The 24,538-nt window shown below is 42.6% G+C and overlaps 9 protein-coding genes across 11 annotated transcripts; 6 read left to right on the forward strand and 3 right to left on the reverse strand.

Annotated features, from left to right (window-relative positions):
- The first annotated feature begins 518 nt into the window (after positions 1 to 518).
- Positions 519 to 5,315, forward strand: Ctl1 (choline transporter-like protein 1). The gene is made up of 9 exons (XM_002046304.4): positions 519 to 762; positions 1,250 to 1,632; positions 1,686 to 1,840; positions 1,893 to 2,119; positions 2,175 to 2,478; positions 3,841 to 4,120; positions 4,184 to 4,346; positions 4,411 to 4,632; positions 4,698 to 5,315. Exons 1-9 carry the CDS (start codon positions 640 to 642, stop codon positions 4,923 to 4,925), a joined length of 2,085 nt encoding a protein of 694 aa, XP_002046340.1. The 5' UTR covers positions 519 to 639; the 3' UTR covers positions 4,926 to 5,315.
- On the reverse strand, positions 5,201 to 6,498 carry LOC6624248 (ribosome biogenesis protein BRX1 homolog). The gene is made up of 2 exons (XM_002046305.4): positions 6,316 to 6,498; positions 5,201 to 6,247 (listed from the first exon to the last, which is right to left on the reverse strand). The coding sequence occupies exons 1-2, from the start codon at positions 6,427 to 6,429 to the stop codon at positions 5,306 to 5,308; spliced, it is 1,056 nt and encodes a 351-aa protein (XP_002046341.1). The 5' UTR covers positions 6,430 to 6,498; the 3' UTR covers positions 5,201 to 5,305.
- Positions 6,499 to 7,422: 924 nt separating this feature from the next.
- Positions 7,423 to 10,120, forward strand: LOC6622218 (RNA-binding protein 45). Of its 2 annotated transcripts, XM_015175599.3 has the most exons (10): positions 7,423 to 7,826; positions 7,899 to 8,093; positions 8,454 to 8,839; positions 8,893 to 8,956; positions 9,019 to 9,116; positions 9,176 to 9,282; positions 9,351 to 9,521; positions 9,587 to 9,660; positions 9,713 to 9,741; positions 9,954 to 10,120. In XM_015175599.3, exons 1-8 carry the CDS (start codon positions 7,513 to 7,515, stop codon positions 9,656 to 9,658), a joined length of 1,407 nt encoding a protein of 468 aa, XP_015031085.1. In that variant the 5' UTR covers positions 7,423 to 7,512; the 3' UTR covers positions 9,659 to 9,660; positions 9,713 to 9,741; positions 9,954 to 10,120. The 2 variants fall into 2 exon arrangements, with proteins under 2 accessions (XP_015031085.1, XP_002046343.1); XM_002046307.4 differs by lacking the exon at positions 9,713 to 9,741.
- Positions 10,121 to 10,759: 639 nt separating this feature from the next.
- TfIIEbeta (transcription factor IIEbeta) lies at positions 10,760 to 12,187 on the forward strand. Its single transcript, XM_002046308.4, has 6 exons — positions 10,760 to 10,938; positions 10,999 to 11,103; positions 11,166 to 11,328; positions 11,388 to 11,678; positions 11,747 to 11,834; positions 11,907 to 12,187. The coding sequence occupies exons 1-6, from the start codon at positions 10,877 to 10,879 to the stop codon at positions 12,074 to 12,076; spliced, it is 879 nt and encodes a 292-aa protein (XP_002046344.1). The 5' UTR covers positions 10,760 to 10,876; the 3' UTR covers positions 12,077 to 12,187.
- A 468-nt stretch (positions 12,188 to 12,655) lies between these two features.
- Hexo1 (Hexosaminidase 1) lies at positions 12,656 to 15,050 on the forward strand. Its single transcript, XM_002046309.4, has 5 exons — positions 12,656 to 12,930; positions 13,011 to 13,645; positions 13,702 to 13,853; positions 13,916 to 14,853; positions 14,924 to 15,050. The coding sequence occupies exons 1-5, from the start codon at positions 12,851 to 12,853 to the stop codon at positions 15,030 to 15,032; spliced, it is 1,914 nt and encodes a 637-aa protein (XP_002046345.1). The 5' UTR covers positions 12,656 to 12,850; the 3' UTR covers positions 15,033 to 15,050.
- Positions 15,022 to 15,954, reverse strand: LOC6624360 (transmembrane protein 50A). Its single transcript, XM_002046310.4, has 4 exons — positions 15,784 to 15,954; positions 15,585 to 15,719; positions 15,375 to 15,504; positions 15,022 to 15,311 (listed from the first exon to the last, which is right to left on the reverse strand). Exons 1-4 carry the CDS (start codon positions 15,865 to 15,867, stop codon positions 15,202 to 15,204), a joined length of 459 nt encoding a protein of 152 aa, XP_002046346.1. The 5' UTR covers positions 15,868 to 15,954; the 3' UTR covers positions 15,022 to 15,201.
- A 90-nt stretch (positions 15,955 to 16,044) lies between these two features.
- On the forward strand, positions 16,045 to 17,162 carry LOC6624310 (nucleolin). Its single transcript, XM_002046311.4, has one exon. The coding sequence runs from the start codon at positions 16,124 to 16,126 to the stop codon at positions 17,042 to 17,044; it is 921 nt and encodes a 306-aa protein (XP_002046347.1). The 5' UTR covers positions 16,045 to 16,123; the 3' UTR covers positions 17,045 to 17,162.
- Positions 17,163 to 17,663: 501 nt separating this feature from the next.
- On the reverse strand, positions 17,664 to 20,454 carry vsg (visgun). Of its 2 annotated transcripts, none has more exons than XM_015175482.3 (3): positions 20,317 to 20,454; positions 19,978 to 20,176; positions 17,664 to 19,662 (listed from the first exon to the last, which is right to left on the reverse strand). In XM_015175482.3, the coding sequence occupies exons 2-3, from the start codon at positions 20,069 to 20,071 to the stop codon at positions 19,181 to 19,183; spliced, it is 576 nt and encodes a 191-aa protein (XP_015030968.1). In that variant the 5' UTR covers positions 20,072 to 20,176; positions 20,317 to 20,454; the 3' UTR covers positions 17,664 to 19,180. The 2 variants fall into 2 exon arrangements, with proteins under 2 accessions (XP_015030968.1, XP_002046348.1); XM_002046312.4 differs by having other exon boundaries at positions 19,978 to 20,173; positions 20,317 to 20,438.
- A 39-nt stretch (positions 20,455 to 20,493) lies between these two features.
- On the forward strand, positions 20,494 to 23,361 carry SH3PX1 (sorting nexin 33-like protein SH3PX1). The gene is made up of 3 exons (XM_002046313.4): positions 20,494 to 21,347; positions 22,044 to 22,696; positions 22,761 to 23,361. Exons 1-3 carry the CDS (start codon positions 20,601 to 20,603, stop codon positions 23,050 to 23,052), a joined length of 1,692 nt encoding a protein of 563 aa, XP_002046349.1. The 5' UTR covers positions 20,494 to 20,600; the 3' UTR covers positions 23,053 to 23,361.
- Positions 23,362 to 24,538: the final 1,177 nt, after the last annotated feature.

Raw genomic sequence — 24,538 nt, forward strand, 5'->3', positions numbered from 1 at the left:
TGGATTTAAAAGTGCGTCTTTAACATAATTATTGATAAGTAGGAAATTTAAGAGCATTCAAATTTAGTATTAGAAATTGGCGCGTACAAAATCTTGTTCGAAAATTGTTCATTAGCAGTTGCACAGAAAGCGAACAATTTTGGAATGACAATTTCTGTAGTATTTGGCAAAGTTTGTAAGCGATTTGCCAAACGTAAGTTAGGATTTTTTTTATTTAATGTATACGAACGTCCAATTTTTTGATTCAACACAGAGTAAATTATTTTCGTCAGCTTCAGGTTATGAAAACTAAGTAACGATTTGTTAACATTTATTAAGCTTACGACTAAGAAATAAGTTACATATTAGTCAACAAGTTTAATCAACTCGATCTTTGAATAAATTATGCGTAAACCAGTGAAAATGAGTGTTTGAAATGACGTTAAGCTATTTTGATTTCAACTTCAAATACTTATCGATTATTCTGCATATTGCATATCGATATTTGCATACCAATATCGTTCGTTGACGTCTGCAGCCCTGGCAGGTCAGACTAGTCGCGGTTTTGGTTGTGAAGAAAAAAGAAAACAATAATTGTTTGGCTCAACAAATATAAGTTAAAACTAATATTAAGAATTATATATAAAGCGAAACACGAACATGGGCTGTGCTGAGAGCAAGGATGGCGAAGGCGAAGCCTCAAATAATCGAAACAGACCCAAATACCGCTCCTGCACGGACGTCTTTTGGCTGGCTATTTACATATTGTTTTGGCTATTTCTGGTGAATATGTTTAACAAATAAGATTTAATGCTTTATTTTTGCAGCTGTGTATATAATGCAGAAATGTGTGCAGGCAGCATTTGTTCAAATATGCTGAGAGAAAGTGAAAGCTGCGCAGATTAATCAGACTGATACATGGATGAGGGATGGGCGGAGAGGGGGGTCGCTGGAGGGAACTGAAGCGTGTGTCGTCATCGCCGTCATATGAGCATGGAATTGCTAATTTTACTAATGAAAAGCTGGCCACGATGAATTATGTGTTTAGGCAGGGGATTTGCCCATGCATACACACACAGTTATTAAAGTTCCTTATAATTTTTAAATAGGTTTAGGACACGCTATTCCCATGTCTTTTGGAGAATGCCGCTTGTCATGCCAAGAAGCGTGGGCGTTGGCCCAACTCGAACAGTGGCAATTACCTAGATATATAATAGATATTTGCATATAGATTAGATCATTTGTCATTATATGTTTACTTTGTTTGCAGATTGTCATTGCGATATTCTCGTTCGTTTTTGGCAACCCGTTGCGTCTGATCAATGGCTACGATTCCTTTGGGAATACCTGCGGTGTTCAGCACAATGAACGCTTTCAGAACTTCCCTTTGTCGGGCATGAATACGATTGACAAACCGGAATTGTTTTACTTTGACGTTAAGGAGCTCAAAAAGGCCTTAAAGATCTGCGTTAAAAGCTGTCCCAAGCGCACGCTCAGTCAGCCAAGGGAGCTGAAGCAATACTTTACGGAAACCGGCGCACAATTCTGCAAATATGACTATAATATGGATCAGCTCGATAGGCCGGGCATGACCAAAGATGACAAAATCTTTAACACGCTTGGCCCATGTCCCAGTCTGCCCGTCCTCGAGAGGTAATTGTGCTGCATATGATTTTGAAGCTTGGCTAAGTACTTTTATATTTTAGCTCGCCCGTGCTGCATCGCTGTGTGCCCAAGCAGTCCAGCAAGGAGGTGAAGGAAATGTACAAAATGCTCAACAATTGGGATGTGGCGCAACAGTTTCTGGGCGACATCTATTCCACCTGGCATATAATAGCCATTGTCTGTGCCGTTTCCCTGCGTATGTGTCCACCATTCACATCAATTCTAGAGTTAATGTTATCTTTGCGCAGTCATCTCGATTGCTTTGGTGACCATGATGCATTGGCTGTCCCGTATTGTGTCCTGGCTCATTTGCGTGCTGGTAATTGTGGCCAGCGTTGGACTGACTGGCGCGCTCTGGTATGCCTACTATGGCATACGCAACAAGACGGGCAACACGCAATATTCACAGCTGGAGGAGTTCCTGCGCAATCAGCAGGCGGTGCTCACGCTCGCCGTTCTGGCCACCATCACCATGGTGAGTACTCGAATAAATTGCCTAGTTATTGTGATATATTTATTTTGCATTGCAGGTCATTCTGCTGGTCGTCATTTATTTTCTTAAAAACAAACTATCCGGCTTGGCTGCGCTCTTCGAGGAGGCCGGCGTTTGCATGATGAATTTGCCGGGCCTGCTGATCGCCCCTCTTTTGGCATTTCTGGTGCTGATTGCATTCTTGGCCTTTTGGGTTGTTGTCGTCATTTGTCTGGTCACCGCCACCACGCCCGATCAAAGCCCCATCGCACCGTTTCACAGCAATGCCGTACATCCGACGCTGCCGGCCAATGCGGCGGCCATGTTGCTCAATCAGACAGCTCCCGGAGGCGATGAGAGAAGTAAGTAACCGGTCTAAGATCCTTAACTTAGCTCCTTGCTAACCTAAGTGAGCCTTAAACATGTGAAAGCTTGCAGAGCCTAACTTTTATACCTAATAGCTCTGCCAGACTTTAAGTAAATGATAAAACATTTAGATTATGTTTATTAACTGTGATGCGTTTGCCCAGGACTTACTTCAAATATTAATCCTGAATGTATTCTTTTATATTTGGTTGTTGGTTGATAAAAAAAAAACACTGGTTATGTTAATGTGTAAGTGATATGTTATCCTTTGCCCTAATCTTATCTCCCAATTCGGAATTCTTCTTCTTTTCATTTAACTCTATGTACATACACTAACATATCTAATTGTCTAAAATATGCTTAAGTGCCAGATGCAAGGGTATTAAGTCCTCGGCATGCCGAAGCTAAGCGTTTTTTTTTTTTGTATAAAATATTTTATATGTTTATATATTTGTCTTACCTTATTTGATGAAGGTGCACGTTCAGTCTTGTCCGATTTGCACACATGCATACATGCATGCGCATTTAAACATGCATACATGCGCATATATGCATGCATTTGTGCATATATACATATATGAATGCATGCATGTGTAAGTTGTGTGCATGCTGCATGCTAGCATGTATGTAATTATGCATGTATGCATGCGTGTTTTAATATATGCAAACATGCATGCATGTAGGTAACATACACACTCACACACACATAAATACACATATGTATATACATACATATATACACACATACATACATACATATATATACATACATACATACATACATATACACATACATACATACATACGTACATATCTACATATGTACATACATACATATGTGCGTACATACATACGTACGTACATACTTACATATGTACATACATATAGATGTACACACACATACACGCACAAAAACACCAAAAAAAAACCACCAAAAAAAACCACCAAAAAAAAAACCACCAAAAAAAAAACCACCAAAAAAAAAAGCCAAAAAAAAAGCACACACTACTGGCTTAGCCAGAAAACAGCAGAGCCTACTTGAATTTTTGAGAATCGAGGAGGACAGCACTTGGCAAAAATTCGTTTTATTTAAATTTGCTGGACAGCGACAACTAAGTTTCGTCTGCCTCTGATACTAGAAAACAATCATGCATGCATACATATATACAGAAATACATACATACACTCACACACATACAGACACACATACATACATACATAAGCACATACATATATATATATTTTTATGTATAAAACTTATATGCCTTCCTACTTGTGTATATAATTGCTTCTGCAGGTGAAGCGCGAATATTATTTTATAAAATTGTCTAATTCTTGTTTCTATTCACCTGACACAGCAATTACGCGTATAGAGTATGCGGATGCGAGCACTTTGCGCAGCATGTTCTGGATCTATGTGGTCGGATTGATTTGGACGGTTGAGTTTATCTTTGCCTGCCAGCAATTCGCGCTGGCCGCCGCAGTGGCCTTTTGGTACTTCGGCAAGCCGACAACAACGCCAACTCTTTATGCAATTGGCAAACTGATCAAATATCATCTGGGCACTGTCGCTAAAGGCTCCTTTGTTATAACAATATTCAAAATACCGCGTCTGATCTTGACCTATCTGTATGCCAAGTGAGTTTTGTCCTGTTTGACATTCGTCCTGTACTTTTTCATAAATTTTAATCTTCTCGACAGGCTCAAGAAGGGCGAGGACAAGGGCTCTGAGTGCGCCGCCTGCTGCTTGAAGTGCTGCATCTGTGGCTTTTGGCTGCTGGAGAAGTTTATACGCTTCCTTAATCACAATGCATACACCGTGGTGGCCATTGAGTCCATCAACTTCTGCCCAGCTGCTGGCATTGTATGTACTAGCTTTAATTATCAATAATCAATTGTATTTAATTATACATTCTCTCATCTTTCAGGCCTGGAATGCGATGGCCACCAACGTGCTGCAAGTGGCAACAATTAACAGCATCGGCGACTTTATTCTGTTCCTGGGCAAAGTTGTGGTTGCCGCGCTGTCGGGTCTGCTGGGCATCTTTATGCTGAAGGACAGACCTGGCCTGAACTTCTATATGGCGCCCGTCATCTTGATTATTATCTTCGCTTTCTTCATAGCCCACATTGTGCTCTCACTCTTCGAGGTTTGTCGTCTGCAATTTCTTTGTATAATTTGCCAAATGCTAATTATCGCCCGAATTGCTTTCAGATGGTGGTCGATACGCTGTTCCTGTGCGTCTGCGAAGACAAGACCATTAATGGTCGCGCCGGCCGCTGGGCTCAGAGTAATTTGGCCAAACTGGTCGGCGAGGAGCCCCTGCAGCCCGGCGAGGAGCCGCCCATACAGGTGGTTGAGATGATGCCCATCAATAAGCAGCCGTTTAGCATTACACGATTGCCGCCAACCGATGCCGAAGTCTCCCCAATGGCGGAGTAATATTCCAGCTAAAAAAAGACGCTTACTCTTCTACATATATATATATATATATCTAATCCGTGCTCCCATGAAAACTAAGAAACTCATAACGATCCAATATGTCAGGTGTTGGACTCTGCCCGCGTGCCCTCCGAGTGAACAAAATATGTAACTCAACGTACAAAACGTAGTGAAACAGACATAAAATAGTAACTTATATATATATTGGATAACATAGAGATGCCCAGTGCAGGACTAGTAATCCTGCTTATGTCAAATATTTTTAACAAATCGTATCTGAGGCAAACGCACAATTGTAAACGTATTTATTATATGTATTCATTTTTATATGTATTTATGTATTTGTATTTATTCGTAAATGTAACGCGAAATAAAACATTTTAAACTTTTTTCACACGTTTTACCCTGGCCTTGCGCTGCTCGATCACCTGCTTCACGACCTGCATTTGTTTGTCCTTAATCCGTTTGTTGAGCGCCGCTTTGGGCGTTTTCTTTTGATCAGCCTTCTTTTTGGCCTTGAGCGCCAGCAGTCTGGCGGTTTCTAGTGGATCCTCGTCTTCGAACAGCTCCTCATTGTCGAGGCCTTCGTATGCCTTGACTGGGCGTGTTGCCTCCTGCTGCACCTTTTGCTCGACGCGATTCACATATCTGTCCTTGGCGGCCTTCTTGAGCATCTGTCTCTGTTTGGAGGGACTAACGTAATCGGGATTCTCCCAAATGGTTTTGCCCGTAAAGGAGCCATCGAAAATCTTTACTGGATTCATCACATAGCGTGGGCCCACCTCGGAGAGGCCACCGTCTTCGGATAGAATTTGGAAATTTCTAAACCAGATGCGATTATCCAGGTACGTGAATGTGTAAACATGATCAATGAACGGCTGGCTTTTTGGATGATGGTTGGGCACTGCAAATGTCTGCACAAAAAGCTCTTTGAGCAGTTTCAGGTGGGGTAGCTCATCGAACTTGGCATCAAATGAGAGCAATGGCCGTGAGCCGCGCAAGCAATTGCCGGTTAGCTTCAATTCCGCCATCGTGTGGATGTTCTCAATGAGAAATTTGGCAGACGGTCCGGTGGCACCGACCGTGTTCGACAACCACATGTACAAATCCCGTTTGCGCCGACCCTCAAATAACATGGCCTTGTTGCAGTGCTTCATTTCGCACATCTCATTGACCACGGCTAACGTCTTGGAGCGCTCCATTTTAGATTCGGGACGATGATGCGGCATCAGAGTTTTGATGTCGCGCATGAGATGTCTGTCACGGTGGCTTATACCACGTGCCGCAAACACCAAGACTCTCTGTTTATTTATCCATTTTTCCTGGGTAGATAACAAAAAATGTGGATGAGAAAGGCTGATTTTTGTGTGTTGCCGTCACAGGTGCTTACCTTCTTTGGAACGACCTCATCTGATGGTCTTTGGGAGGGTAGCGGTGGATTCTCATCTAGCGGCACAATTTCCAGCTGCTCAACCTTCTTTTTCTTTTGGAATTTGCGACCCATTTGTGTTTTTAGCGTGTCACGGTTTAAAATTGTCCACCGACCCAAACAACGTGGAGCTGAAATGAAATAGAGATGTGCGATACCCCGATATATCGATAGGCGAATATATCAAGTCGTCAAACGCAAAACAGTGTTGTTTATTGGAACCCTGCAGCATACCTCTTTATTTTGCTTGTTTAACATAACAATAAACTTGACTAATACTAATAACTTTATATATATATATACAAATATATGTATGTTTAATCTGCTTTTAATCATCATTATCATTATCACTATCACATCCAGGTTCGGGGCAGTGGCTACAACGGCTCTCATTTATGCCATAGCCCAAACAATGCCCACCAACACACTCGCAGCATCCGTCATGAAACCACCTGTAGCTGGCTGCACCTGTCTTTTGGCAAGTTTGTCGGCACTTATTCCAAGATGTGCACTGGTCCAGATACAAAACCGTACAATTGTGAATCACATGCTCCTCGTCAATGTTGTTGCTGCTTATTGAAAAGGTGTGCACACGCCAGTCATACGTGTAACCGTCGTTTGGCGACGATGTTAGTGCCTCGAATAACGCTGTTACGCCCTCAAAGTCCTCCACATGCGACTTTTTAGACATCTTAGCCATATCGCCACGTATAAGCTGGATGTATATCAGCATCGCCAGCATCCGCATGACAGCTCTTTCCATTGATTTCATTTTGAACGTCTTATGGCGACTAACAGCATTGTTACCAGTGGGTTGCTTTTATGTTGAATTTCTACACAGGTAGTGACAAATTCGTGCAAAACGTAACGGCTGCGCAGCATGTAATTCAGGATCAACAGAGCATCTGCTCGCCTACCTAAAATTTCAGACAAAAACATTTCCGAGGCACCAGTGTTGTGAAAAGACGTAATTCTTAACTAAAAAAATATAAGAAAACACCGGTGCAAATCGATAAATCCGATTCGATTATTTATTCAGTAGTATACACAAATACTTCTCTGAGTATTCTGCCATTTTGTATTCGGCGTCTGGCCAGCAAAACAAAAACGCGAAAAAGTAGAAGTGTAGGAAAATTTAATTTGATTTATTAAAGAAATATGTCGGATTATCGCTCTCAATCCCGTGGCGGTGGACGCGGTCAAGATTATTCGAATGACGACGACCCACCCATGTCGCGGCTGTTCATAATATGTAACAAAGCACATACCGAAGAAGATTTTCGCGAGGCTTTCGCACCCTATGGCGAAATTGAAGATATATGGGTAGTTAAGGATAAGCACACACAGGAAAATAAAGGCATCGCCTACGTAAAGTTCTCAAAAACCTCGGATGCCGCCAAGGCACAGGAGCAGATGAACGGAAAGACTATTGGAAAAACTGACAGAACCCTTAAGGTGCTGGTTGCCGCAAAGTAAGTGACCTGGCATAATTTCTGGCTGAGGTCAGCACAAAATTTTCAATTTCTCTTTGCAACATTTTGCAGTCGAAATCAGGGTTCGAACAAGTCGGATAATGAACAGGAGAAATATGTGCGTTTATTTATTGTGATTCCAAAGACCGCCACTGAGGATGATATACGCGATGAATTTGCCCAATGGGGTGAGGTTGAGAACGTGACCATTGTCCGCGAGAAGAACAATGGCAGTCCCAAAGGCTTCGGCTACGTACGCTTCACAAAGTATGTATTACGTTTTATGCAGAGAACTACACATTACGAACAGGAAAAAATGTTGCAACTTCAGCCAAATCCGGAAATGTGGACAGAAACAGTTTAATCATTTAACTGAGTTACCTTTATTTTTTGCATATCCATGACAAGTGTTAACAACCCAGGTTTATTCACAATTTGACCCGTCAGCCATTTTTTTTTTTTAAGATTCAGCAACAGTTCGCAACACTGAACGCAAAACGAGCGTCACAAACGCCACCTACTCTTTTATTCCGTTATGTTATTAAAATCACTAGAATTCTATACACAATTACGTATATATATGTTTTCCACAAATTCAAAACATTATTAATAATGCCGCTCTTTTAGGTTTTACTATGCCGCTGTGGCATTTGAAAACTGTTCAGCCAAATACAAGGCGGTGTTTGCCGAACCCAAGGGCTCGACGCGCACACAACGGGATCAGTATGGACGCCTTGCCGATGACAGTCCCGTATACCCTTCGGGGCGCGGCGGTGGTGGCTCCACCTATAATGGTGGTGGCAGTGGTGGTGGAAGCGGTGCTGGCAGCTTCAACAACGATTGGAATGCATCAGTCAACAGCGACATGTCCGCCTTTCTGCGCATGCAAAATGTGCCTGTGCCACAGCCCACATGCTTGGAAGTGACGGTCAGCAATTGCGTTAATCAGGATCAGCTGTGGCGCCTATTTGACATAATACCCGGACTGGACTATTGTCAAATTATGCGAGAACGTAAGCGACGCTTATGATATAAAAATTCTCCAGTTTACAACTCTTGATTTTAGATGGCCCGCGCACAAATGAGGCTGTTGTTGTATACGATAATCCTGAAGCTGCAATTTATGCCAAGTAATACAAGTTTTATATTAACATTAATTTACTTTTCAAATATCCATATATCATTTTCATAGAGACAAGCTGCATGGCCTCGAATATCCTATGGGCGAGCGTATAATTGTTAAGGTTAACGGCATGAGCTCAGCTCGTATGGACACATCTTTCATTGACAGTAAGAAATGATTGTTAGGTGTGTTTGGTTTCCTTTCTTAACCTCTGCTACCATTTCAGAGCGTACCAAAAAGGACGCCATTTGCAATGTGCCGCTGCCGCCGACGCAGCCCTTGGCATCGCCGGATGCACAGGTTGCCCAGCGTCTCTTCATTGTGCTCTCAGCGGTGGGTTACTAAAAATCCGTATGCCATTTACAGACCGATGCTGATTTGTTTTGTGCATACAATTTTAGAATCTGCCTCACTCAATACTGAAGAACATATTCTCCTGCTGGAAGGGGCTAATTGATGTGTATTTGCTACCAAACAAGAACTGTGGATACGTCAAGTACTCGGAGCGAGAGAGTGCCCAAAAGGCAATTGGTGTTTTAAATGGTGCAGAGATCTGTGGAACCAAAATCAAAGTAAGCAAACGAAATATCCCAAATAAAATGGAAAAAATGTAAACAATTGGCAATTTGTTGTGTAGGTCATGGAAGCTGAGGAGCGAAGCGGCTCAGATGGCGATGACAGCGGCAGAAAGCGACTGCGCCGAAATTGAGTGTAAGTATAACAATATAATATTGATTCTGTGTATCTATATGCCTTAATGTAGCCATAGTTGGAGTATGCACCTGGTCCGAGGTAAGTTTTTAGTTGTTAGTGTTAAATCGAAAACTGTTTGCTTATATAACAAACCACACAATATATATGTTCAGACTGTTCTATTACAATTAGTTACAATTACAATTACCGATCTCTGTACTAAAACTCAGCGCGCATTCATCGATTTGACGATCCTGCCATCGACCACGTACATAATAAGCAAAACAATTTTTATCTTTCTATTTCCACAGACCCACTGACAACATTGTACTTAACAGAGAACATTATGTACGAGTAGTTTACTTTCAAAATACCAAGAAAACTAAAATAAAAAAAAACAACAACAACAAAAAACAGTTCAACTGACGCAAGAACCGCCCATAAAACACTACGGAATCAACCAGTACCAGAACCAGAACCACACAGAGCGAAACAGACACGGAATACGGAAAACAAGAAATACCAACCAACCAACCAACCAACCGTACAATTGACCTGTTCAAGTGCGCTGTAGTACTGAGTACCCGTATGATATAGATATTTATATGTATATGTATAAATAGACCAGACATAAACGGAGCCAACGAAACTGCAATGATTGTTAAAACCAACCACTAACGGGACTATCGTATTAATCGCAATTACCGTTACTCAAAACCAAGCAACTATATACATAAACGAACTCTTTGTACAATTTACTAACGTATTCCGACAAAGATAAGAATATATATATATATTAAAAAATGCAAAACTTACGGATTGTAGATTTTCGCAAAGAAATCCAATCAATTATGACCTAATAAAATTAAAATACAACTCTATGTAAAGCCCTTAAAGCGATATTAATAAATGAAATAAATAAATATATAAATGGATGTTTCTTATTTTACTTTGACAGCTGCCCGGCTTGAGTGAACCGATACGTTTTTTTGAAATCGATGTTAGGCGCGCAAATTTCGATTAAGCGGCCAATCGACTTGAAAGTATCGATTGAGTGGTTACTCGATTGGCGTCAACCAATAATACCGATAAGTCCTATTGGGTAGCCCTGAAAACTCACTCAACAGCTGTTCGCTTGAGACGCTGACAGTTGCAGCGTTTTGTTTGGGCTTTTGTAGATTGTGTTAAAAAAAATATTACTTCCAAAGCTCGGCTTAATAAAATCTAAACAAAAATGGATCCCGCTCTACTTCGCGAACGCGAGGCGTTCAAAAAACGTGCCATGGCAACGCCCACGTAAGTTTCCTGACCAGCACGCGGTTAGAATGTTCTTAAAATTGGTTTTTGTATTCGCAGCGTGGAGAAAAAAAACAGAACAGAAAAGGCACCTCCACCACCAAGCAGAGATGATTCCCAGAAGAAAATGCGACCACCAACGGCCCCAAAGCTTGATGCATCCACGTAAGTTCACTTTAGCTACACATCAAAGTCGCACTCCCACACATCATGTCTCCTTCGTGCAGGTACAAAACGATGTCGGGCAGCTCTCAGTATCGCTTTGGAGTGTTGGCCAAAATAGTTAAGTTTATGCGCACCCGCCATCAGGATGGCGACGACCATCCACTTAGCATTGAAGAGATCCTCGATGAGACCAATCAGTTGGATATTGGACAATCTGTGAAAAATGTAATGGAAACAAAACCTTCTCTTAGCAGTGCACTAATCACTGCTTCTCCTCGTTGCAGTGGCTCTCTGGTGAAGCGCTCCATAATAATCCTAAGATCGATGTCACGCCCGATGGCACAAAGTTCAGCTTTAAACCTGTGTACAAGATAAAGGATGGCAAAAGCCTGATGCGACTGCTGAAACAACACGATTTAAAGGGTCTAGGTGGCATATTGCTAGAGGATGTGCAGGAATCGCTGCCGCACTGTGAGAAGGTCTTGAAAAACCGCGCTGCCGAAATTCTCTTCATCATACGTCCCATAGATAAGAAGAAGATATTGTTTTACAATGATAGAACCGCAAATTTCTCTGTGCGTAGCGCGAAGCTTCCTATTTCCATATGTTACATTATCTTATACTCTTTTCTATATTCACTTAGGTTGATGATGAATTTCAGAAGCTTTGGCGTTCCGCAACGGTTGATGCAATGGACGATGCCAAAATCGATGAATACCTTGAAAAGCAAGGTGAAACAAGAATCATACAAACCAATCTTATACCCTTATAGCCTAACTAATTGTATATACCCATAATTCCAGGCATACGTTCGATGCAAGATCATGGCCTCAAGAAGCCCGTTCCCAAGCGCAAAAAGGCGGCCAACAAAAAGCGTCAGTTCAAGAAGCCCCGGGACAACGAGCATTTGGCAGATGTTTTGGAAACTTACGAGGACAACACCTTAACGCAAAAGGGCGCGAATCCCACATAATAGACAACTTTCCTGATCTTCTTAGATAAGGCATAAAAGTTAATACATAGCTAAAAACGTACACTTAAGATTAAAAGCAACCCAAAATTTATTGGGGCTCTTTCAAAATAACGTATGGTGGCCTATTGAATGAAAAAGCATATAGGCACTTGAAAAAAGACCTGGCCTAATCTTTTTTTACCTACTCTCAGTCAGGAGGAAAAACAATTTTATATATAATATATTTAATTAATTAATTCATATGTACTTCAATATATGTACTTATGTCTTATCAAAAGATAATGCTAAATTGCTAAACTATATTAGCCTTATGGAACTTTCGCTATGATTTACAGGCCCAATGTTATCGGGCCGTGGTTTTTGCATTTAAAAATACGACTTGTCGAACAAGAACGATTGCTAAAAGCAAAACTATGTAATCTCCGCTCGACATAACAACGCATAACAGTACATTCGTGTATGTGCTTGCGTGTGTGTTTGAGCAGCTTGTGATGAGGGGGGGGGGGGGGGGCAGCAACAGCAATCGCAATCGATTTCAAGTGTTGGCGAACCGATAAATTGGCCGCGAAACAAAACAAATACGTCAGTCGACGCCGAAGAACCAACTGCAACGGTTGCTTGCGGCGCACGCAAAGCAGGAGAAAGTTCACTTACAACGGCAGCTGAGAAACCCGTTTTAACTATTTTCCTTTTCTTGCTGTTGCCTTTTTTTTTTTGGTTTTAATCAACTTGGCAATTCGCTGCGCGTTCGCAGTTTCAGCCCGTTTTACAAAAATGCGTTGTACAGCACTGGCAATAGCCCTGCTGGTGGCCTTTGGCTGGACGCCAGCACCTGGCGCTGCTCTGGGCGCTGAGTAAGTCGCGGCAATTATAACTATAATGATATTTAAATTAATTAGAAGTATTAATTATATGTTAACTGGTTTATTTATAGCGATTTGATATACGGTTACGAGTGCAGCAATGGTGTGTGCCGCAAGGTCGAGCTGAGCGAGGAGAACTTTGCACGGGCAATTAGCCTGCCAGTTTGCAGGCTCTTCTGTGGCAGCAACATTGGCACACTCTGGCCCAAGCCGACGGGCGCTGTGCAGCTGGAGCCGCTAACGCGTCAGGTGGACGTTGCAACGATTCAATTCCACTTGGCTGGCGTGGACAAAAAGGACAAACTTTGGCAGGCAACGGAGCAGCGTTGGCTGGACTTGCTAGAGGCCAAGATACCCAATCGCAAGAGCCTCAAAGAGGGTGGCTATCAATTGAACATTGTTCTTAACACGGCCGACAACGGAGTGCCCGCGCGTCTCCAGCTGGACACGGACGAGAGCTACGAGCTGAACATTGGCTCGAATAGTGCGGGCCAGATCACGGCCAATATCACGGCTGTCAATTTCTTTGGTGCCCGCCACGGCCTGGAGACGCTCAATCAGCTGATTGTCTACGACGATATACGCCGCGAGATCCAGGTGGCGGCCAATGCCTCCATTAGCGATGCGCCCGTCTACAAATGGCGCGGCCTGCTGCTGGACACGTCGCGCAACTACTTCTCCGTCAAGGCTATCAAACGCACGTTGGGTAGGTGGGAAGCCATTTTAAGAAGGAACTCGTATCTAACCTGATTTCCTTTGCAGATGGCATGGCCATGGTCAAGCTGAACACCTTCCATTGGCACATCACGGACTCGCATAGCTTTCCTCTCGAAGTGAGCAAGCGGCCGGAGCTGGCCAAGCTGGGCGCCTATACACCCAGCAAGGTCTACACGCACAGCGATGTGGCGGATATAGTTGAGTGCACCAGCTGCCGCTGCCAAGCTCATCGACTTAGCTAATTGTGCTCTGCTTTCAGGTGGAATATGGACGCGTGCGCGGCATACGTGTCATGCCCGAGTTCGACAGTCCAGCGCATGTGGGCGAGGGCTGGCAGCACAAGAATATGACCGCCTGCTTCAATGCCCAGCCGTGGAACAAGTATTGTGTAGAGCCGCCGTGCGGTCAGCTGGATCCCACTGTCGATGGGATGTACGATGTGCTAGAGGATATATTCAGCGATATGTTTAAGCTGCACAATCCGGATGTCTTCCATATGGGTGGCGACGAGGTGTCGGTTGCTTGCTGGAACAGCAGCCCCTCCATACGCAATTGGATGACGCAGCGTGGCTGGGGGCTGTCGGAGGCGGATTTTATGCGCCTGTGGGGCCACTATCAGACTGAGGCACTCAGCCGTGTGGATCGCGTGGCCAACGGCTCGCACACCCCGATCATACTGTGGACGAGCACACTCACCAATGAGCCGTACATTGACGATTACCTGAATCCGTTGCGCTATATTATACAAATCTGGACGACGGGCAACGATAAGGTGATCAAGAAGATACTGAAACGCGGCTATCGTATCATAGTTTCCAACTATGATGCGCTGTACCTGGACTGTGGCGGCGGCGGCTGGGTGACCGATGGCAACAACTGGTGCTCCCCCTATATTGGCTGGCAGAAGGTCTATCAGAATAATCTGACCAAAATAGCGGGCGACTATGAACATCATGTGCTCGGCGCTGAGGCTGCCATTTGGTCGGAGCAAATCGATGAGTACACATTGGACAATCGTTTCTGGCCACGCGCCAGCGCTCTGGCCGAACGTTTGTGGTCGAATCCCAGCGAGGGCTGGCGGCAGGCCGAGTCCCGCTTGCTGTTGCATCGCGAGCGTCTCGTGGAGAATGGCATCGGGGCCGAGGCCCTGCAGCCGCAATGGTGCCTCCAGAACGAAAACGAGTGTCCCGTTGACGCGTATGTTCTATAGTTTTACCGAGTAGCTTAAGCCAAGTTCCGTCAATTGTACAATTTATTATACTTATAGATATACTCAACGCAGCGATGGGCTTTGGCTTGCCAGTCAATTGGGCCTGCTGCTCGTTGGCGTCCTGATCTGTGCCTGCAATAAACTACACATGAAAGTGTGCGAGTGACTCGTCGTTTAATATTAATATGAGATTATTTGTTGGTTTGTTTCTAAACGCATATTGCAATGATGAAGCGCGTTGCTTCCAATTTTTGGAGTAGTCTACATGAAATACAATTATGTGTGGGAATATTCTGTTATTTTTTCTAAAAGCAGCACGTCCCAATCCTGACGCTTCACTCATTCCAATCCTCCTCGTTGCGGCCAAACTTATACACCAGGCTGCCAAACAGTATGAAGACATTTTGTAGCAGCAACGCGACGCCCAAACTTGTGTCCTTTTTCTCTGTAAAACAAAGGACAACATTCATTAATAATTGGCAAACTTCTGAGCTTAGCTTCTCGTTACCATTGTTAACAAAGTCATCGACCATTACCCAAATGGCGGCAATAATTGAAGCGAATCCAATCACAAAGCCAATGAGCAACCATATTTTGGCGATCCTCGCGCCCGACTCTGATGTGTTATCGTCAGATATCTGTAAAACAACAAAAATGACTCATTTTCTTTGTGCATATAAACCTATATATGTATATATATATAAAGTATTTGGCTTACATGTTCGCCTTTGACCGTGTTGATCATGCAGAAGCTGATAGTGCCAAAGATGCCAATAAATACATGTCCTGTCGTTATTTGATAGTGAGAATCTCCGGCCATCGCATCGATTAATATCCACCACCCCGTAAAGAACTGGCAGCAGGAGCAAACGATTAGGCATTGCGCATTAGGGTGAGCATTCTACCTGGACACATACCAGTAATCCTGCCGCCAGGGCAGAATTTTTGTTCCTCGACGTTTCAGATGAGAACCATCTGCATATATTATTCAGCAAATCCATTATAAATTTTGTTTAATGTTTTTTTTCCCAAAAATAAATAACAGATAGACAGATAAGACTTGTCTCTACAAAATGCACCTGCACAACTAATCGAATATATCGATAGACGAGCTATCGCACACATGCGATATGCTACGCAACAGCTGGCTCGTGCAATATATTCTGCAGCCCTGTAGATAATACCACAACAATTGTTGACAACTCTGGTTCTAGCACGTGCGACGGCAACGGTATAAACAAATTAATTTTTATAAAAATGACAAAAAGGCCGGAAGAACCTGTAACAGACGACGAAGAGAGTGTTGCAGACGAATCCGCAGAATCGGAAAATGACAGCGAATTGGATTTGGCGGGCAGCGCAACAGAATCTGATGACGATGATTCAGAAGCGGATGAAGACGAAACTTCCGATTCGAAGACTAAAACCAAAACGAGAGCCGAAATAATTGAAGAACAAATACACAACAAATATGAGCAGCTAAAGGGCACGCGACTCTATGTACGCTTCCCACAGAAGCTACCACTAAATGATCAGGAATTCGAGACAAAGGTTAAATCTCTGCATTCGCTAATCGCGAAGGCAGCGAAGCCCCGTCAAAAGCACGCGCGCTTCTGCCTGGTCGAGTTCAAATCCAAAGAAGATCGCAACCAAGCACTGGAAGATATCAAAAAATCAATTGAAAGCGATGCCGCCTTCAAGGGCATATTTGTGTCGCTGCCCAAAACCGATTCCGAAGAGTTTGTCAATGAGCTTGTGGCGCGCAAGCAACAATCCCTGGAGAAGAAGAAAACGAAAAACCTGCTCAAGAGGGCCACCAAACAGGTGCAGCGCAAGGAAACATTCACATCATCCGTGGTAATCACCAATCTGCCCAAGTCCAGCTCCGTAGCCCAGTTGCGCAAGCTCTTCGAAAATGCCGTTGACATACAAATCAAGCCGGGCAGGGGAAAATTCCGCGACTTCAGCGCGGCAACCGTCACCTTGCCCACGACCATGGATGCACGCAATGCCATCAAGCTGGATCTGAGCATTGGCGGCACCAAGCTCAATCTGCGCTTCAATACGCAGCAGAAAAAGCAGCGCTCGAAAAAGGACTTGAAGCGCAAAGCAGCTGGCGGCCAAGCACCCAAATTGGACAAGCCCAAGAAAGCGAAGCAAGCCGCAAAAGCAGAGTAGCTAATTGTGGGCCTAAAAACTATTTAGTATAATGCTTAACTAATATATAACTAAGCTTGTTTAAGATCTGATACAATGTTAAATAAATCATTGTTTTAACGAACAATTATGTGAAAGATTTGTGTGCGTTTAATGATAAAACTTAGAAATGAGGTAGAAAGATGTACTGAAATAAAAGACAACACGATTAAATACAGCTTTAGACTTGGATATGTCAATCTCATTGCCGACCCTATATTCCCATAGAGCTATATGTTAAGAGTAGCCCGATATTAATAAGATATTGCATATAAGGAAGGTTCATTCAGATATCTTCAAATTAAAATGTTTTTCTTTTATACAAGAACTACTTTATCGACCAAGTGTTCCTATGACAGCTATATAATATATATATATATATAATGCCAATTATAACTATGCTCTATTATATAGTATTCCGATCTGGCCTGGTGCTACCTAAATTTCTCCGAATTACACTAAATGCAGCTTTAAAACCGAGAAACCTGTTTACACAGAACACGACCCTGGCCATGGTGCCTTATCAGCTCGGCCGTTGACACGGATCAAGAATATATATATAACTTTAAGGGTCCACACATTTACCGATAACGAGCGTGAGTAAAGTTTTAAAATATTTATTATCGTACACGATATACAATACATACATAGCTTTAGGTATTTCTTTAATAAGCCGTTTCGAGTTTTACTGGATATACAATAAGTTTTGTTCACTAAGCCTATATATATATATATATATATATAGATGTAATTATGAGATTAATTTGTGCACAGAGGATTAGGGGGGATTCCAGTAGGTCCAACAATAAGTGTGGGCTAGATAATTCATATGTGTTGTTCATGTTTCATGTTTCAAATACAAAATATTCAACATACGCATATATATAATAAGATATATTATATAACTCACAGTATTCAATTCATCTTTTGGTTCCAATGGAGCTGCTGATATCCGTATATATCTATCTATTTTTCGTCTGCCTGGGATCGAGAAGGGGGACTCCCAAAGGCAAACACATTCGTTTGTGAAATTTCTGTGCATCTATCGATTTTTTTGTTCGCGCTTTTGCAATAATGACAACAACTTTGACACGGACATTTATATATAGATATATATGTGTGGTAATCAGAAAGTTAATCAGCTTTAAATAAGTATATATATATATATATTCAAAAATGCAAATGTGTTTTTTTTTTTGTTTTGTTTGTTTGTTTGGAAAGCGGAATAAATTTGACGACTTAATGTGTTAGCTCTTGTTTACCCTAAATGAGTTTTAGTTATTATTAAAATTGTTAGTTTCTGTTTGTAAATACAATCAAAATCTATATTTCCGATTACATTTTAGTTGCGCTCCGCCACAAAACACTTCAGTACCGCGACATTTCTTCGACAGTCTCACATAATTTGCTGTTATTGTAGTAGATAAACTATTTCCAATATAAATACATATACATTTATATATCATATAGATTTCATTTAATTTTCTTTTCCCTCCGCCGAGTTTCAAGCTGAAGGGCATTCCGATTTAATAAGGCGTCGAGCATCCGCTTAAAGTTCGCTGATTAAAGACTGCAGCAAAAACCGTGATTCATGTTTTTCATAAAAGCCATATGAAATTTACATATTATAATTCATATATATATATAGAGAGAAGTATATGTATATATAGCTGATAAGGGAAGAATGTTTTGTCTGACACAATGAAGTGCGAGTGTGTTTGGATGGGAGCTGGGGCATAGATTTGAAGATTACGTTTATCGCGGGGCTCTTTGGATAGTTTCTTGTATTACAATTGTACCCCGAGTGTTAAATTACGTGTGCAGCAGCCGATCTCTGGCCGATGGTGAATTATTTTGTATAGCTGAGTGTTGAGTTGTCTCGCCGGCCAATAGCTGTTGTCGATATTGAGGATCAGTTGAGGAGTATGATGATGCTGCTGGTGCTACTGCTGCTGCTGCTGCTGCTGCTGGTGGTGGTGGTGGTGGCGGTTGCGCTGGCGGCGAACGCAACGGAATTAATGGCTGAACAAAGCGCACACGTTCGGCATCCGTGGCGGGATTGTTCACGGCTGTTGCACCGGCTGCTGCATTAAAGGCCGACGTAAAAGCATTGGCGGCTCAAAGAGTGTGGTAATTGCGCTCATTGCGTGCCTTGTAGAACTTGTAGGCCACCAGTCCGATGGCCAGCAGACCCAAGGTTAGCACAATGCCGCCTATAAACGACGAACCATCGAAATGTCCGCAAGGCACCGGCGTCGGCTTGGCCGTGGTCGTTGTGGACGGCTGCGGAGTTGTGCTTGTGGATGGCGCCACGGTTGTGGTTGTATTTGGTGACGGTGTAGTGATTGGAGCTGGTGTTGTTGTTGTTGTTGTTGTTGTGATGGGCGGCGGTGTTGGTTTCGGCGTCGATGAAGTTGTTGTTGCCTCCGTGGTTGTTGTTATTGGTGCTACCGTTGTTGTTGTATTTGGAGCAGTTGTTGGCGGCACGGCTGTTGTTGTTGTTATCGGCTTCTCGGTGCTTGTTGTATTCTTGTCATCGGGTGCCGGTGGCACGGTTACAGTGGTGGCTGCCTCAGTAGTCGTAGTCGTGACTCCATTTCCTAAAATATATATATGCACACACACACACAGACACACACACGTGCAAGCAGTTATAAAGTAATTCAACTTGGCTCAATAGAAAGTTCTTTATGCTGAAATCTTCTTCAATTACGCTCCACACCTAAATACATGCACACACACACACATATATATATGCAGACGAGTGTGGCATTTAAGATTCCAATACAGTCATACATATACACATGCATTTATAAATTTGTTGTTCAATGCAGGCACCAACCAACACACCGATACGAAAACACACACACACACACAAGCTCATAGCTGAATAAAATTCGTTGTGGCACTCTTACCTTCTTCTCCGCCACCCGCCACCGCTTGACAACGGTGCGAGGCAAACAGTCCGACGAACAGACATATTAGCAAATATTTGGCCTGCAGCTGCATTTTTACGTTTTTAATGGTAAATTGCACGGGATCCGCTTATCTTGTTTACTTCTTCGTATTTTTTCGAGAACTGTGGGGTTTCGTTTGACGTGTTAGTCAATTCTGCTGTCAAAAAAAAAGTCGGTGAAGACCACAATAAGCAAGCATTACCAAATGTATGACAACAAATTGCATATGTATAGTTAAATAGTTGCTAGTTTTATTGCATATGTTTAAAAAGCAATTAAGCTGTTCACTTTACTTACCAACAAAATCGGCAACGCGCAATAAGCGAATGATTAATAAAAATCCAATCGAACGAATCACGGACAGATTTTTTTGTGCTCACTGCTCAAGGTTGCTCTCATAACGATAGCACGATAACAAGTTTGTGTGTGTAGTTGCCTATCGATAGGCGATTGCGTATACAGTGTAAAACACGCAACGGTCACACTAGTCACACACACTGACTCAGACACTGGCTTTTTCAATTGCTTTATGGGAGCGGATTTAGATAAAAAAAACGCGTTAATATCGTGCAATAACCAAAATGACATCTTACGTACGCGCTATGTACGATTTTTCTGGTGAGCCAGGCTCATCAGAACTATCGATCGTCACCGGCGACATTCTAACAGTCACAAGGAGCGATGTAGGCGAAGGTTGGTGGGAGGGCAAAAACAGTCGAGGCCAAATTGGGCTCTTTCCAGCGGCTTACGTGGAGGTGATGTCCGCCGCGGAGGCGCGCCAATTCACCAGCGGTGCTGAGACAAGTAACCCAGCTGCTGGTCCGCCTCTCGATCCATTTGATATGCCACCTGCGCCCAGGTATGATCAAACGGCCGATGACGACAACGACAGCATTTGGACGGACAGCGAGGACAACGAGACATATTCAGAGATAGCGCCAGCAGGTGGCAAATCCGGAGCAGCGGCACGCTCGGGCGGCCTCACGCATTCCGCCAGCGACTACGACAACAGGCATCTACCTGTTGCGCCCAGCGAGGATGGCATATCACTTAGCTCCACAGCGGCTGGTGCCAGTGCGGCCACCATTAAGAAGGGCATGTTCGCTAAAAGCTCGGATTCCTATATACTCGGCCTATCCAGCAACAAGGAAAAGATACCCGAATGCGAGCTGGCGTATATCACGCAACTGGAGGACTCCATATACCAATGGACGCAGAATCATTCACCCTACTCCGTCATTGTGGCCAGTCCCAAAAAGGAGTCCAAATTCAAGGGCATGAAAACATTTATTGCCTACCAGCTGACGCCTAGTTTTAATAATATCTCTGTGAGTATGGCCACTCTTATTTACAGTAATTTACTCCCGATCAACGAATCTCACACACGCACACTTGCACAGGCCCTGTAAATGCACATGTGCATGTGCATGTGTATGTGTGGCCTGCTGATAACACTGCGCAACAAGTTGCTGTGTTTATACTTTGCCAATTAGCGTACGTAACAAACATCGCTTTGGTTAAAATAATAATATTACACATGTTTCCATGCAAATAAGTCTCATTTATCTTGTTGCAATTCCGATTGAGATATTTTAACCAAACAAGAAACTATAAGCTATACTGTAAATTAAAAGCTATTAAAATGGACAAATTCATGATTTAGCATGAAGCTTTGTGTACATAAAGACACCTCAATCCACTTTTCCAATTGCGAACAGTCATAAAAAGCACAAGATTTATTAACTAGCCCCCAAGTGTGTTATAAATAGACTGTAAATAATTTGATTGCTAAGGGTGCAATATTTTGTTGCACAGTGTTAATGAAATGAGGAGAGTTGCAGTTGAAGTTGTGAGTTCAATTGGGGGCAAGCGCCGCCGCTGACCAACTGCCATTCAATAATTACTTTGTCTGACGAATGTTTTATTGCTGCATTCGCGAATGACTCAGTTCTTGAGACTGTGTCACACATTTCGAAATTGAATTTCTATCTAATCTGGCGATGTCAATTACGGATTATACACAGGTGTCGCGTCGCTACAAACACTTCGATTGGCTGCACGAGAGGCTGGCGGACAAGTTTTGTTTGATACCGGTGCCACCGCTGCCGGACAAGCAGATCTCTGGCCGATATGAGGAGCAATTTGTGGAGCATCGACGCGTACAATTGCAGGAGTTCGTCGACTGGGTCTGCCGTCATCCGGTTATATCGAAATGCGAGGTCTGGTATCATTTTCTGACATGCACGGACGAAAAGATCTGGAAGTCGGGCAAACGGAAAGCCGAACGGGATCCGTATATGGGCGTTAACTATTGCCTGGCCATATCGCCGCCGGACAAGAATCTGCTGCACTCCAAGGTGGACGCACAGCTGGAGACGGGCACACAGTTCATACACAGCATGGATATGGCCATACGCAATCTGAATAACATTTCCAACGATATGGCCAAACGTTCGCTGACCCAAAGCAAAAAGGAATTCCAGCGCATCGGCGACGGCCTCTCCGATCTGGCAAAATCGCTGTCCATTGATGAACGGCGCGCGCCCACACGCAACGGCGTGCCGCTCTCGGAGAGCGTGGGTCGCATTGGTGGCATTTACATTGGCATCGGTCAAATGTTTGGCGATCAGTCCAAGCACGACTGGATACCGCTCTCCGATCGGCTGCACATCTACAGGTGAGCGAGAGTTCGCATCTCATTATCCGTGTATCCAACTAAATTCCCAAAAACTCTCTTGCAGAGGCGTCTTGAATTGCTTTCCGGACATCTTCTCGACGCACAAGGGCGCCATACAAAAGCGCAAGGACTGCGAGCGTTCCACCGCCGAGGGCAAGATGAGCAATGCCCAGCTGCAGGATGTGAACAGGCGCACAGATGTTGTCTCCTATACGGTGCTGGCCGAGCTAACCCATTTCAAGAGCGAACGGGATACGCATCTAAAGCAAACACTGAAGGCCTTCATTGCCGAGCAAATCAAGTTCTATCAGGGCGTTGTAGGACGCCTGCAGGAGGCGCATCGCCAGATCGAATAGGACGACGACGACGATGACTTCTTCCCCCGGAGGGCTGGGCGCAACACGGCTGGGAGCACAACAAGCACACGTACACGTACACACACTATTTTTTAGCTGAAACAACATTCGCACGCGCGCATTTTAAATGCTTTAAAAAAACAAATGAAACTAAATGAAAACGAAAACTAAACAAAACTCTTTTTAATTAGATGTGGTTTGAACTAAACTATAAACTTAATCAATAATCTTGTTTGTAAGCGAAGAGTTGCGTATTTATACAAAATAATAATTAACATTTATATATATACATATATATATATATCTATCTATACACCGAAATTAAAATATATACATATATATTTATACAAAAATGCGTACTCAAAATCTGAAGCATTCATTTATCAAAATCATGTTTTATAAAGATATCGATTAATTGGAACATTCCATTTTCCATATCTTTTATACTATTTAGTTGTATTTTATCAACTCGAGTTGGAGCTAATCAGAACTAAAGTTTTTATTAATAAGTCCGGGCACATTTTGGCAGAATATAAAATTCCATAGATATCTGCCCGAGCAATAGAGATAATTTTAGTTACGATTCCAAAAATTCTATTTAATTTATCATCAGTCTCTAGGTTTTTTGATTTTCTATATTAACTAGACTCAAGTCGGGTAAATTTCAGCTGAAAATTCCATAGATATCTGCCCGACTTATTATAATAACATATTTTGTTTCGCTTCCAGATCTGAATCTAGAAATTCTAGAAAGACTAACAAATTTATTCCAAGTTTCTTTCAATAGGTTTCCGAATTGAAATAGAAAGCTAGAAAAATGGATTTCTTCAGAATATTTAAATTATTTGTTAACTCCGAAATGAAAAACTTTTGATTAAAATCCAGGCTCAGACATAACCCAGCTATTGGATATGTCTAACCAAGTCGAGCAGATGGCTGTGGATCAAAATATAGCCCGTGATTTCTATATGAAAATATTTACGGCTTGCAATATTTTCAGCAGAACGGGCAACTCATTCAAAAATAAATAGATTAATAACTATCCAAAATTTGACCAGAGTTAAACGCAGTCCAAACCATTAAAAAAAGGCAGCTTAAACGTTTTTTTTTTTTGCTATTCTGTTGCCTTTATCAGCGAAATTCTCTAAAAGGTTTTTCTTTATTTTTCATGTGTTTTTCTTCTTTGCCATTTCTCGTTATAAGTTTTTGTGATTCTTGTGTTGTGTTTCGTTTCGTTTTGTTTTGTTTTGTTGTTTTGTTGCTAAAACATAAATACATTTATGTAAGATTGCACATTTTTAAGGGATTCGGTTCACGTATAAATAATAAGCATAATATTAATAATCATAATAATAATAATAATTGTATAGGGTAAACAAAAAAGAAACCTTCCTTTTGTAGCTTTGCTTAATGCGGAATGAATACAAAATTGTTTGCCTTTTTAGCGCTGCGTTGTGAAGGATTCAGGATAGGATTAGGGTTATGG

The sequence above is a fragment of the Drosophila virilis genome, chromosome 3, assembly GCF_030788295.1.
Source record: "Drosophila virilis strain 15010-1051.87 chromosome 3, Dvir_AGI_RSII-ME, whole genome shotgun sequence".
NCBI lineage: Eukaryota > Metazoa > Arthropoda > Insecta > Diptera > Drosophilidae > Drosophila > Drosophila virilis.